Here is a 15,000-nt window from a genome sequence, read left to right as displayed (position 1 = left end):
CTGTATCGTGTAGGGTAGTTCAGCTGCAGGCTCGCCTAGAGGAATAGGGCCGTGCCACTGAGCTATAGCTTGGAGCCGTTGTGTGAAGCGCATTGCTCTCCTCTCTGCTGTTCGGAGAAGGCCAGAGAATGGCCCGGCAGTCTGCCATTTAAGAGCCGCGAATCTCAATGTTTTGGTGAAGAATAGAGGGTGTGCTCGCAAAGTTGGGCCGAGAGACGGATTAGGCTGCTGCAATCTCCCGGGCGGAGAGAGAGTGAGAGAGCTGTGAAAGCATAACTCGGTACTGACTTGTGAGAATAAGAGCATCAGAGAGACAGAGAGGGAGAGAGAGCGAGAGCGAGAGAGAGAAATAGGGCAAGATAGAATGTTGTGGCTTAGTACTGATGTAAGAAAGATGGAGAGAGAGAGAGAGAGAGAGAGAGAAAGAGAGGGAGAGGGATAGAGAGGGAGTTGTGGAGTTGTAGCTTAGTACCGACACAAGACAGAGAGGGAGAGAGAGAGAGTGATGGGGGTGTGGCTTGATACTGACGTCAGAGAAAGATGGCTTGGGGGCGCCTCTTAATTCTGACGCAAGATAAAGAGAGAGTCATGGCGGCGGGGCTGGATACTGTCACAGTGCCGTCAAATGTGTATATAGACGATTGTTTCAGAAGTAAGCCACCTCTGTGTTTAAAGACGATGCATGGATATACCTAGTCACTGCAGCTCTGACCTGTGTTGGCCCTTATGGGGCAGACACACATCAGTTGTCCACCCCAGACCTTCCCATCCGCTGTCCTCTCTGTCTCACCTTGTACCAGGTCATGGTGGGCTGCTTGAAGGGCGCCATGTAGTCCTTGATGTCCGGGCAGGTGATCATCTTGCTGCGCGTGATCTCCGCCTTCTCCAGGTGGCGGATCTGGCTGCTGAAGCACCGTCCCTCATCGCTGTCCACCACCGTCATGGACATGGACACCTTCATGCAGTACGTCGAGTTCCTGCAAGGGCAGAACACACAGACACACACACACACACACACACACGCACACACACACACACACACACGCACGTCAACACAGACCCAAGGGTTTCAAACCTGCACCATGAACGCATTTGTATAAGCAACCCACAGGGGGCTTGAGTCATACCGAGGACCGTCTTCCGGACAATGTTGAGGCGTCTGAAGGATGTAAAGACTTAATTATGACGAGGAAACCCAGGCAGGCTTAGTAAACTGATGATTTATAGCGAAAGTGTCTGGATGGATTGAATCCTGGATTGGAGCAGGAAACCTTACATATGTATTAATGGAGTGAATAACAGCAGTAGAAATCAATAAAATGTCGGTTTAAATGCAATGAAGACATTGACCCGATTGTTTACATTCCCCATCAACCACACAGATACTTTTGACCAATAGGTGAGCTACTAAAGAGTCCAGCTCAAGATTCTCTATCCAGGCATAAGCAATGGAGCCTCCACTTTTTTCCTCCAACTCACTGAGCTTCCAGGAACGGGTAACACAGAGAGGACATCAGCTTTTTAGACAGCGATCTCAGAATGGCGGTTTGCGGAGGTTTGCGATGCCCCTGTGCTGATCACATGTTCCGGGTGTGAGGTGTGTCTGCTATCATTATGAGACAGGAGACAGACATCTCTGAGTCCACATGTTTCCTTATTGATCCCACTGCGGACTGCTGCCTGTATCGACTTGTTATATCTGTCCAAAGAGGCAGATGCTTTCAGTCATGACAGCTCGGTGAGGACTATAATATATGTTTCCCTCCTGCCACGACATCAAGTACATTACAAGCACTGACGCAATCACTTCACACTCACTTACTGCATTCCATGATCTGAATGCATATACTGTGTGTGCAAAACCTCTTCCCCTGTATATAATAGTGTGTGTGTGTGTGTGTGTGTGTGTGTGTGTGTGTGTGTGTGTGTGTGTGTGTGTGTGTGTGTGTTTACATGTAATTGTGTGTGTCTGTGGGTGTGTGTGCGTGTGCATGCGTGTTTGTGTGAGTGTGTGTTTGTGTTTGTGTGTGCATGCTTGTGTGTGTGTGTCTTTGTATGTGTGTGGGTCTCTGTGTGCGCGTGTTATGTGTGTGTGTCAGTGTCTTTGTGTGTGTCTGTTTGCGTTTGTGTGCGTGTGTCTGTGTGTGTTTGTGTGTATTGCATGTGTAGCCATTTCAAGTTCACCTCTAGCTGAATAAACACACTCATCATCCACCCACAAAAGGCAGCATCGATCTACGTCCTTTTCTTCCTCGGTACATAGAAGCACTTTTCTCACTCTCTCCCCTCCGTCTCCTCTCGATGTCTCTCACTCTCCTTGGTGTTCCCACCCACCCCCCCCCCCCCTCCCAACAACACACAACACTCACCTTCCTGGCCCCCTAAACCAAAACCCCTCATCTAAGAGGATCTCAGCCACTTATCCCATCAAAGGTTTGCCTGTGTGTGTGAGTGTGTGTGTGTGTGTTTGTGTGTGAGTGTGCTTTGTATTGTGTTGGAGTTAACGCTACCAAATTGAGTACTGAACTGAATGTATCAACTGCCTTTTTATTCAACCACCCATCCAGCCATCCATGCAACCACCCACCCGTTCATCCATCAAGGCTCTCTCCATCTACCAGTGGTTCATACTTTTGGAGGAATTTCCTTCCAATCCCTCTACACATTTATTTTTCTCCCTTCAAACGTGCGCTATATGCAAGATAAAGAAAATGTAATTACTGTATTGTTCGTTTACATTTTTTTTGTCTTGGAGGCATGAGAGCAGCCTGTGCCATTGAGCTTTCCTTCATTACATACTGCATTAAATGTTTCTTCATATTTGATTAGCTGCGTGGGTTTGTGTTAACGTGTATGTGTGTGTGTGCATGCATGTATTATGTGGTGGGGTTGGTCACTCAGGGGTTGTGCTGATAACTCTTGAAGTCAAAGTCCTCGTAATGCCATTAAAAGAGTCTCTCTCTCTCTCTCTCTCTCTCTCTCTCTCTCTCTCTCTCTCTCTCTCTCTCTCTCTCTCTCTCTCTCTCTCTCTCTCTCTCTCTCTCTCTCTCTCTCTCTCTCTCTCTCTCTCTCTCTCTCTCTCTCTCTCTCTCTCTCTCTCTCTCTCTCTCTCTCTCTCTCTCTCTCTCTCTCTCTGATGCTCTTATTCTCACAAGTCAGTACCAAGCCATGCTTTCACAGCTCTCTCACTCTCTCTGCGCCCGGGAGAGTGCTCTAACAAGCTCATTGAGGAGCAGCCTCAGAATAGCCCAGAGTCAATTTAGTGCTGCCAGCACTTCAGAGCCGCACGCTCTAATTTGAAAAAACCCGCCATTTATGTATGGCCGTGTGGCCGTGTGCAGCCAAGAGTATCTTTACTTCCCCAACGATTGACCTGTGTGCTGTCATTCCATGGTGAGGATTCATATTTGTTCAAGGTATCTAGAGAGCATCATTGCTTAAACAGTCTAAATATTCACCCGAGGAGGTCTGCGTGGCAAGAGCTCCTTTCCAGCGTGCTTCTTAGATGTGTGCGAGGACACTTTCATATTCAAGAGCGGTTCTCAGAAAGCAAATTCTAATTACCAAAATGGAGGAATAATTAATCTTAATAAGCAACATGTATCCAACTGTCTTTCTCCCCATCGATAAATCAAGCGCGCCCCTCAATGCAATTACCCTCCGACAACCCGGGCAGACTGCTGCAGGGTGCGTTGAATTATGCTGCTAATAGAGGGGGATATATCCTGGCCAGCAGGCTCCATGTTTACACCTGGACCGAGCCAGGGATACGTTTGAACATCAATCTGTCTAACGAACGCCACAACACGCCCCGCGCCCCACACAAAGGCACACACAGACAGATGCACTTGCGTGTAAACGTACATAGACACACAACTTACACGCCAACATGCGTACACAGGCAGGTTCAGCTGAACTTTCACCCACAGGTAAATGAAATAAACACTATTGGGAGTTTATGTCTGCACAAACTGCATATTTAATACAAATAATCTTCAATGGAATAATTTGGCGTTTCTATCTGTGGGTTGATAATGATTGCACCTCAAGCTTCTTTTGAAATAATACGACTTACCATTTATCAATAAATTGCCAACCGGGTCTTTTTTTGGCAGAGATGTGATATGAATTTTGTCGGTATGAATCTCACCAACACAGTTATCATTCACAATATAAATGTAGTTTTTTTTTTGCTGACGCTTTTATCCAAAGCGGCTTCTCAGAAAGAATTCACATATTCACGGCAGAGTCAGCCACGCAGGAAGACAGCGGTGCTCGTCAGGGGCTGTCAGGGTGAGGCGTCTTGCTCGGGGACACCTCCGCACTCAGCTAGGGGATCGAACCACCCACCTTCCGGTTACCAATCAACCCGCTCTACCTCCTGAGCTCCTGCCGGCGGCCTGCTGGGGATGTGGTGTTATTGTTAACAGCTCCATGGCGCTCCCCGGGGCAGGTGGAGCGCGCGCGGGGAGGGGGGGGGGGGCAGACCGAGCGCCGCAGATCAATACTCGTCACCGCCGATGATGACTGGCCTTGTCCGTGATGCAGCGAGCGGGGCACACGTGTGTCGACTGGACTACTGGCACACGTTGAGCTATGCTCACACCTAGGGCGTGGCGATCGCTTCAGGCCCTCTTTATTCTTTGCACACGAGGTCACGTTTAAGGGGTTTAGCAGACAGCGGTGTTCACTCATTTCCACACGTGTATGGTATTCGCTCTTCCGGATGAATTCGTCGTTCAACGGGACGGAAAACAGGTCGCCGCTCCGTGTGATGAATGTCTATGTATCTATGGGGCGACAGTAGCTCGGGAGGTGGAGCGGGTTGACTGGTAACCTGACGGTTGCCAGTACGATCCCCGGCTCCTTCTAGCTGAGTGTCGAGGTGTCCCTGAGCGAGACGCCTCACCCTGACTTCTCCTGACGAGCTGGCTGTCGCCCTGCGTGGTTGACTCCGCCGTCAGTGTGTAAATGTATGAATGAATGGTTGTCGAATGAAGTCGCTTTGGATAAAAGTGTCAGCAAAATCACCTAAATGCAAAATGTACTAACTAAATAGTAATTGCAATCCTCTTAAAGAGCCTCTTCAACGTGATAGGTTTAGTTTAAGGAAAATGAATGGAGGTATTTTACTATTTTACAAAATTCAAGCATTGCAACTTAAAAAAAAAAAAAAGAGGAAGGTACGCAGGTATGACAAGCAAAACATGGCCTTGAAGGATTTGAGAGATGTACAAGCTATCCCGGCACGGCAAAAGATCAAGGAGTTGGAGGAAGTTAGCAACTTATCATTCTGATAAATAAAGCAATCCGGCTCTCCGGCAGCATTCTTCCTGTAGAAATATATCCTTGTATATTTGCTCCTTGACCTGGAATATCTGTTAGATAAATCCCACAGTCGCATCACCAGCTAATCTTTGCTATGCTGTGTACACCTCACAGACCCATGTCCAACACAATCTTATCTTCTAACTCCTCCACTGTCAAATCATTCTTTATCACCTCTTCTCCTCTCATCCTCCTCTTCTCCTCTCTGCCCTCCTCTCCAACTCCTCTACTCTGTCATCCTCCTCCCCTCTCATCTCCTCTCCTCTCTCTCCTCCTCTCCTCCTCGCATCAATGTCCTCGCCCTCTCCTCTCTGTCCTCCTCTCCTCTGTCCTCCTCTCCTCTGTCCTCCACTCCTCTCCTCTCCTCCCCTCTCCTCAACTACCCTTTACTCTCCTCTCTGTCCCCCTCTCCTCTCCTCCCTCTCCTCTCTGTCCTCCTTCTCTCCACTCCGCTCCTCTCCGTTCCTCTCCTCCCCTCTCCTCTCCTCCTCTCCTCTCCTCTCCTCCTCTCCGTTCCTCCCCTCTCCTCTCCTCCTCTCTCCTCTCCTCTCCTCTCATCTCCTCTCCTCTCCTCTCCCCTCTCCTCTCCTCTCTTTCCTCCCCCTCGCCTCTCGTCTCTGTCCTCCTCTCCTCACTGTCCTCCCCCTCTCCTCTCCACCTCCTCCTCCTCCTCCCTGACAACAAAGCATCGGCGAAGTCAAAGGCAGCCCTCTTTTCTCCTTCCTGTCGGGGCGACTGGTGCGTTTGGCCTGGCTTGGCCCAGCAGGGGGTGGCTTGCTGGTTGGCATGAGCTACTGCGTGTTCTGGGACCTGCCAACAATGGCACCACTCTTCCTCTTTGCTTTTCTCTTTTTTTTCTATTTGCTAATTATCCCCCTCACTTCACTGTCTCTCTCCCTCACTACGTCTCTCCGTCACACGGAGGGAAAAGGTTAAGCATTTGGCTGCCATTAAGTAAGAATACCCCTGTGACTGAGTGTGGGTGAGGGTGTGTGTGTGTAGGATGGTCGGGGATTACGGTACTTAAATGTGTGTCTTTACATGTATGTATGTGTTTGTGTGTGTGTGTATGTGTGTGTGTGTGTGTGTGTGTGTGTGTGTGTGTGTGTGTGTGTGTGTGTGTGTGCGCGTGTGTGCATGTTTGTGTATGCATGCTGGTCTACATAGATGTGTTTGTTTTATGTGTGTGTGCGTGTGTCCGTTGTGTGTGAGTGTGTCTGGGAGGTTGGGTGTGTGCGTGTGCATGTGTATATGCTAATAGTGTGTGCCCGTGCACGCGTGCTGTATCCCCCGCTGTGTATGAATTTGTGAATACAAAGTCCCATATGTTGAGGGAAGATTCATCCTTTGAAGCGACGAGTGACAGGTGCTTCCCGTTTACTAGAAACATCTCAGGGGAAGACTGCCCTGCAGGCTGAACCACAAAAATAGAGCATCGATCTTCACACATATCAAAAATTCTATTCGGTCATTCAGCCTGTGGTCTTATTAAAGACTCCAAGTATTGTTAGGGAGAGTTTGATAAAAAGCTGTGGGGAAAGATTGACGTCATAGGTCCACGTGAATCGTTAATGACGAAAGCATGTAACCGTGAAAGTGTAACAAACCAAACATTGAGTTAAAAAGGTAGCCAACGTTGTGTGCACTTTAGGAGTAAGACCAGTACAGGCTGTCTGCAGCTGCAGGGGACAGGACATCGCCATACAACCACCTCTTCTGCTGGAAAAACTGTTCACTTTTCTTCCACCATCTCATTTAGAATGGGTCTAACTAGGGATGGGCGTGAGGAATCGATTACTCGAGTACTCCTCGTTACAAATGAACTCGGTTGGTAGACAGGCAAACTCGAGTTTGCATATACAGACACAGACAAGTTTTCTGAAGCAAATGTGTACATTTTCTGTGTGGCACCACTGGCGCGTGCTGTGCACAAAGCAAATGAAATGTATCAAATTTCTGTGCGGCGCGTGCCGTGCCGTGTGTGCACAACGCCAGAATTCAAAAAGTTAAGAGATGGCGGTTAGAGCGAAGCGCAGCGAAGTATTGAAATACTTTACAGAAATAGGAGATCATAAGGTGAAATGTCAAATATGCCAAGCGAAATTGAGCTACCAGAGTAGCCTACTACAAGTACTATGCGGCAACATATGCTCCCGAAACACAACGGTGAGTTCGGGAAAGCAGACCCGCAGCAACCAAGTGTGTCGGTTATTTTCACCGCCGCAAGACGCAGCTGTAATCCCGGCCGTTTATAGAAGATCACAACGCTGAGTATTTTTTTAGTTCATTTGCTGCAGTTTTATTTGCAGCTTTAAATTATTTGCAATGGTTAGGCTACTTGTTTCGTTTTTTTTTTAAAAAACGTTACAGGCCTTTGTTCGACGTTATTAAATTGTGAGACGCATGTTTATTTTTGCAAGGAAAATGTGTTTTGAACGTTTGCCAAAATATATAATGAATACTCTGATCTCTTGACTGTTTTGATTGAGAATAAGCATTACATGTTTGGTTGGTAATATTGCCGTTCATCATTAGGCCAATTCCTGCTGCAGATGCGTTGCATTCTAAAAAATTGATTTGTTTTAAACGAGTACTCGATTGATCCTCGAGGAATTCATTCGATCACTCGAGTTTGGAATTTACTACTCGTGCCCATCCCTAGGCCTAACCTGTTTTGGACATTCATTCAGTTCCTTGATGCTTCTGAAAAGAACATTGCAAGGTCCTTTGTGTCCAGTAGCACAAGAGGTATTTGGGTTTAGAGAAAGAATAGATTCATGTTTTTTTACTTCATTTTATTGTTGATGGAATTATTTGATTCAGTCTAAGTACGCTCCAGTTAATATAAAAATAGTGAACTAAGATAGCGTACCAATATCAATCCGGGAGAATAGATTTTGCAGACCTCTGTACTATCTTTGTGTATATTTAGCTGAGACTGGTACGTTAACATCCCGATCAGTACCATAGAGCAACAACGGCAACGTTGACCCGGCTTGCTACACAATTAACCTATGGTGTGTTCAGATAAATAGATACAAAAAACCATTGCATCGCTCAAGCTTTGCATGAAGCAAAACCTGTTTTGAAAGTGTGCCATAAAAACAAAAAATGTTCAAAGTACATATTTGGCATTTTCCAATGTTCTTGCTAATCTTAACCAAGAACGTTAGTCTTCATAAAAGATATTGACCGGCACAGTCCAGTGCACCCTAATCATCTCACATCATACGGCTCTGGGTCATAACGATAGACATTTAATCAATTGTCTCATGAAATACAAATACTAATCTCAGAGAATGACTAAAAGGCCGAAGGCAAGGGATTACTTTTAAATGCTGGCAAATTGCTGACATCCTCCTTCCAAAGGTCAGGAAATACAAGCCGAGTGGATAAGTACTCCAAACTCCCTGAAGAGTGGCATCCCTGACACACATTCAAACCTTTCACTCAGAAGGCCTTATTAGAAGCGCACTGAGGATGAACCCGACACCTTTTCTCCTGATGGGTATTTTGGTTAGGAAAGGGCACCTATTGGGTTGGGCAGCGAGCGACACTAACTGTATCCGTATCTGTTTAATAATCTTTATTATCAGAATCTGTGACTATAACAATCTGTATTATCTGTATCTGTATCTGTTTATTTATCAGTATTATCTGTATCTGTAACTGTTTAACAATCAGTATTATCTGAATCTGTGACTGTATAATAATCAGTATTATCTTTTTCTGTATCTGTTTAATAATCAGTATTATCTGAATCTGTGACTTTAACAATCTGTATTATCTGTATCTGTATCTGTGTACAAATCAGTATTATCTGTATCTGTAACTGTTTAACAATCAGTATTATCTGTATCTGTAACTGTTTAACAATCAGTATTATCTGTCTGTATATGTTTAACAATCAGTATAAGCTGAATCTGTAACTGTTTAACCATAAGCATTATCTGTATATGTTTCCGGGTCTCCACCTCCATTCCCCCTTAACTAGGGGACACTGAATGGTCACTTAGTATTAGGAACTTGTGAGGCTCAATTGCTATCGACATTTCCACCACAGAAAGGGGGCTATTTTGTTTGTGTAACAGAAAGCAAAGCCTTCGCTTTAGCTCTCTCTCCTCGCGGGCTCAGCCTGTGTTTAATCTTGTTTGAATCGTTTTTGACCTTCATTATATGACATGTTTGGTGATTAAGTGCATTACAAAATTCATTTAGTGAGAGGAGGAGGCCTTGTGCTTTGTGTTTCATGCGACCGAATAGCGGACCTTGTTGTGGTCGGAGAGGCTTTGAATACAGCGGCTCTCTCGGAGCAGCGAGTTCGGTGAAATATTGGCTCACAGCAAAGCAAAGTCTATAGGTCTTGGTTATCCTAGTAGACGACTTACGGGGAAATTGTGGAGTTGGGGGTTGGATGGATAGAAGCCCAGCATGGAACACCCATGCACAACATTGGATTCTCATGCAGAAATTAGATTTTTGTCCCCGGTTTCCCTCCCATTTCTCTGCATTCCAATCTTTCCTCCCTCGTTTGCCTTCCCCCCCCCCCCCCCCGTTCATCTATCTCCATCTATATCTCCCTCTCTGTGCTCCTCCCTCCATCACCCATCTTCGCATTTTTCAAGCTCATTCTTCTTCCCCCTCCTGCTGTCCTTTTAGCCTCTTGTATTTCTCCCCATCCATCTCTTCACCTCGCGGTCCTTCTGTCATCTATTCTGCCCCCTCATACAAACACACACACACACACACACACTCAAACACGCACACACAGACACAACACACATACATACACACAGACACATACGCAGGCACAACATTCATACATACACCCACATACACCCACGCAGACAACACAACACACATAGATACATACTCACACCAAGATACACACACACACAGTCACAGACACAACAAACATATACACAAGCACAAACACTATACACCGGCGTATGCATACTCACACACACACACACACACACACATACACACACAACTCACAGGCATTGTCATTTTCCACATTTAGTGGCCCAGTGAATGTAATTTCCTTTAATGATTGCTCAACCCCCCCACACACACACACACACACACACACACACACACACACACACACACACACACACACACACACACACACACACACACACACAGGGCCCTATTTTAACGGTCTGAAACGCAAGTGAGAAGCGCCTAGCGCAACTAGCTTTGTGGGCGGTTCAGTGGCGATGTTGCTATTTTACCGGCGCGAAAAATGACTCTTGCGCCCGGCGCATATCTAAAAAAGGTTGGTCTGAAGTAGCCTAATTACCCGTAGGTGTGGTTTGGGCGTAACGTGCAGTAACCAATGAGAATGCTATCTCCCATCCCCTTTAAGAGCCATGAGCGCATTTGAATCTGACGAGTTGATATTTTGGCAGATGACAGATGCATGACCACATGAATTTCCATCTTCGCCCACTTTCATTAATTATTTTACGCATACATACACGCGCGCCCGCATTCATTCATTCTTTTTAATACTCAATCGCGGTAAAACAATGTTTTCTCACGATCAAATACTCATCAATCCTAAAAGTTATGGGCTTGTACACGATGTCTGTGTCAAGAAAATATGTGTTTGCTGTACGGTGTTTGCAGATGCATGGATTTAAAAGTACATTATTATCTTATTACCTCTGTATCAGCTGTTCTTTCCCAAATAATTTACCAAGAATGTGTGGCTATAAGGTAGAAGCAAAGTGTTTGCGCGAGGTGCACAAGCAACATTATGCATGCGCCCTTAACATAGCATCTGAACAACGCGCCACTTACTTTAAACCAGGTATTTCCTGGTTTGTGGCGCAATTGTTTTCTGAAACTGCAAAATAGCACCAGGGAACGTTTGCGCCAGAACACGCCTCCTCCTTTGCTGAACCGCACCTTGGGGCGCAAGATCATTGAGGCACGTGGCGGTGGAGGGAAAAGAACGCTCTGCGCCAGTTGCAAACTAGCAACGACACATACGTGTAGAAAGTCAATTGCACCGGATGCATGATAGGGCCCATAGACTCTCTATCTATCTCCAGCAACATGCCCCTTAACACAGTGAATGGACATTGCACATTTGACTAACATCCTTTCAAAACCACTCAGCATCAAGTTCATCTCTTTAGCCCTCCTTCATTTTAAACCAAACTACCTTCTGTATCTACATTAGATGTGTCTACCCAGCAGGCTGTGGCAGCAGTACTCTGATCCATTGGTTTGGCTCACAAACATCGTAATTATATAAGTTAAGACACCAGAACATTCTGTTTTTTTAATCCCTTTATCTTGTGTTGCTGCTGACATTTCTGTTAAACCTATTATTTCTGGGAATAAAAAGCTAAATATCTTTGTGCCTCAGCTCTTGTGTTTCTCCTGCCTGCCTTGTGATCCCAAACACCTTCCAAAACATTGCCTTGCCTGGACACTTTGAAAGACAACAACAGCTATCTGGTTGGACAATTGCTCAATTTAAACAGGCATTCACTGAAGGTCACTACTCCCAGAATTGCTTCTGTAGTATTTTACAAGATATACATGAAGGGTTTTCTTTTCCGCCTGAAGCTTTCGTTTTACTGTGCCAATATCAGGGCAATTCACCCAAAAAGAGCCGAATAAATATCTGTCTCTATGCAATCTCCGTCCGCCCAGAGAGTTTGTGTATGATTTGAACAGACCTCACTCCTGGCCTGCCAGCACAATACACTGAAGGCCAGATCACTCGTGGCACTCAAATCAGACGGAGAGGAGAAGCACATCAGCAGCAGCAACAGGCAGGTAACGGCTATCATCTTCACAGACCTTGTCTTGATACTTTATCTCACATCCCTGTCCTCCACCTAAACCCCCCATCCATCCCGCCATCCATCCATCTCCCCCTCACACCATGCATACTAAATCAGACCAAACTAATCGACGGCCGATTCACAAACCACACATCGTGGAGGACAAAATTCCCCCCAAAAAAAAAACCACGGGACTGGAATGAGAGATACAAGAGGAGAGCGCAGATAAATAGCCAGGAGCTCTGTGGCGGTTGGTGATGGTGAGTTGGCGGGTGGGGGCGAGTGCGTGGGTGGGGGTGGGGATGGGAGTGGGGTGGGGGGGGGGGGGGGGGGGGGGGGGGGGAGATAATACAGATAGAGCCCGTCGATCTCCCTTGACCCCACTCTCACGGATAGTTAGCTCCACAGAGGCGCCTCAGACGTCTCATCACACGGGCACATCTATCACCGCCGACAAGCATATGGTGGAGACGGCGCGGGCGGAGGGACAGATGGAGATGAGCTCCCCGTAGATGGATGGAGGGGAGGGAGGGAGGGAGGGACGCGTGGACGGATGGATAGAAGGATAGAGGGATGTACAGAGGGACTAATGTATAGGGGATGGAGGGATGGAAGGATGGAGGTGTAGACGGAGAGAGGAGTGGGAGGTTCAAGGATGGATGGATGGCTAGAGAGACCCACATAGATGTTGATGAAGGGACGAATAGATGGCCGGATGGACTAAAGATGAGTTCCTTTTCAGAGGTGTGGAGGGTTTGATTGATGGATGGGAGGACCAATGAATGCATGGGAAGGCGGATGGATTAGCTAGAAGGATCCGTGAATGAAGGAGACATGAATGAAACAGTAACACACCGAGGGAGAGTCGGACGAATGGGTTAATTCAAACCATACAATATTAATATTAATGCATGTTTCTGCTTCTTACATTTTCTTTCACTGGTATCGATGACGCAGGCTGATGAATAGGAAACGCAGAGCTCAGCCGTTTCGTCGTAATGACGTCAAAGGTCAAACACGTTTGTTTAAAAAGATACGCCCGTTTGAACATTTTAATTATTTTCAGACATCCCCGTGAAACATGGTCGGAAGGAATGAAAGAGAAGCGAGGGAGGAGGGAGAGGAGGCGGGTGATGGATTCTGTGCAGGAGCACTGTGATTACATACCAGACGTCCCCCTCTGTGTCTGTAGGTGTGTGTCCTGTGGCCCGGGCAATAATAGCATCCAGCTTCCTGAGAGTACAGTGGCTGCTCGGCCTGTCAGCCTGGTTGTGTGTGTGTGTGTGTGTGTGTGTGTGTGTGTGTGTGTGTGTGTGTGTGTGTGTGTGTGTGTGTGTGTGTGTGTGTGTGCGTTTGTGAGTGTGTGTGCGTTTTGTGAGTGTGTGTGAGTCTATATGTGTGTGTGTGTGTGTGTGTGTGTATTTGTGTGTGTGGGTGTGTGTGTGTGCATGTGTGTGTGTGCGTGTGAAGGTGTCACACGCACTGTCAACAGGAGCTTCAACACGGCCTGTGCACAGGTCCGTGTTGAAGCATCGCTGTGTGACCGTTCTCATTCATGTGTGTGTGTGTGTGTGTGTGTGTGTGTGCGTGTGCACAGGTACGTCCGTGCGTGTGAGTGTGTGCGTGTGTGCGTGCATGCCCTGTTAGTGTGTGTGCGTGCGTGCGCTGTGTGTGTGTGTGTGCGTCTGTGTGTGTGTGTTTGTGTGTGTGTGTGTGTGTGTGTGTGTGTGTGTGTGTGTGTGTGTGTGTGTGTGTGTGTGTGTGTGTGTGTGTGTGTGTGTGTGTGTTTGTGTGTGTGTGTGTGTGTACGTGCATACGTGTGTGTGTGCGTGTGAGAGTTTGTGTGTGTACACTCCCGTTCAGAAGCATCTCCGTGTGGCCGTGCTCATGCATGTGACCGTGCTCATGCATGTGTGTTAATAAGAGACCCGGAGACAATGACCGACGCCAAGCTCTAATTAGACTGTCAGAGAGTGAGAGAGAGAGAGAGAGAGAGAGAGAGAGAGAGAGAGAGAGAGAGAGAGAGAGAGCAGAGAAAGAGAGAGAGCAGAGAAAGAGAGAGAGAGAGAGAGAGAGAGAGAGAGAGAGAGAGAGAGAGAGAGAGAGAGAGAGAGCGAGAGCGAGAGCGAGAGCGAGAGAGCAGGGACGGAGAGAGAGAAGCCATCCTTAAAGACATGAGATTTAAGAAAAGCAGAGATATGGTGAGAGTTGAGCAAAATACAGATAGAAACAATGTGTGTGTGTGAGAGAGAGAGAGAGAGAGAGAGAGAGAGAGAGAGAGAGAGAGAGAGAGAGAGAGAAGAGAGAGAGAAAAAAAGATAGAGCGAGACAGAGGGACCTTATTAAGGAGGAAAGGTGTCAGGGCTCTGGCAGCCAACAGGGGAGGTGGGTGGGTGGATTGGTGGAGGGAGGTGTGTGTTGTGTGTGTGTGTGTGTGTGTGTGTGTGTGTGTGTGTGTGTGTGTGTGTGTGTGTGTGTGTGTGTGTGGGAGAGTGGTGGGGGGGGGGGGGGGTTGAGGCAAGCAGACCATTAGAAAAGAAGAGAGGGGGAGGAAGACGCTGGGGCGAGGAGGGAGGGGGTGAGGGATGAAAGCAGGGAGAGAGAGGGGAGCCACGCGGGCGAGAGCAGCGATGGCAGCAGGGAGAGGGAAAGTTTGGCGGCTGTAGACACAATAAAAACAAGGGGGGGGGGGGGGACTGAAAGAGGGGGGCGAAAATGTATGATTATCAAAAAAAAGAGTGTGGCTATGTTTGAGATGGCTTGTCCCTTCAGTGCCTATTTTCTAAACGTACACACACTACTGAGTGTACACCATAGGGTACGCTCTCAGGGAATTAGTATAGAGGCATTTCAGGCACTAATTAGG

The 15,000-nt window shown here is 47.1% G+C and overlaps 1 protein-coding gene across 1 annotated transcript in view; it reads right to left on the bottom strand.

Annotated features, from left to right (window-relative positions):
- il1rapl2 (interleukin 1 receptor accessory protein-like 2) overlaps positions 1–15,000 on the bottom strand; it is a gene marked incomplete in the record, with an annotated part of 145,457 nt that overhangs the window by 109,310 nt on the left and 21,147 nt on the right. The window contains 1 exon segment of the mRNA XM_030369007.1: positions 791–977. Within this exon segment, the coding sequence (XP_030224867.1) occupies positions 791–977 (187 nt within the window).

This window comes from Gadus morhua, chromosome 10 (genome assembly GCF_902167405.1).
Source record: "Gadus morhua chromosome 10, gadMor3.0, whole genome shotgun sequence".
Taxonomy (NCBI): domain Eukaryota; kingdom Metazoa; phylum Chordata; class Actinopteri; order Gadiformes; family Gadidae; genus Gadus; species Gadus morhua.
Note: the sequence above shows the minus strand (reverse complement) of the source record. Positions and strands in the feature narration are given on the sequence as shown.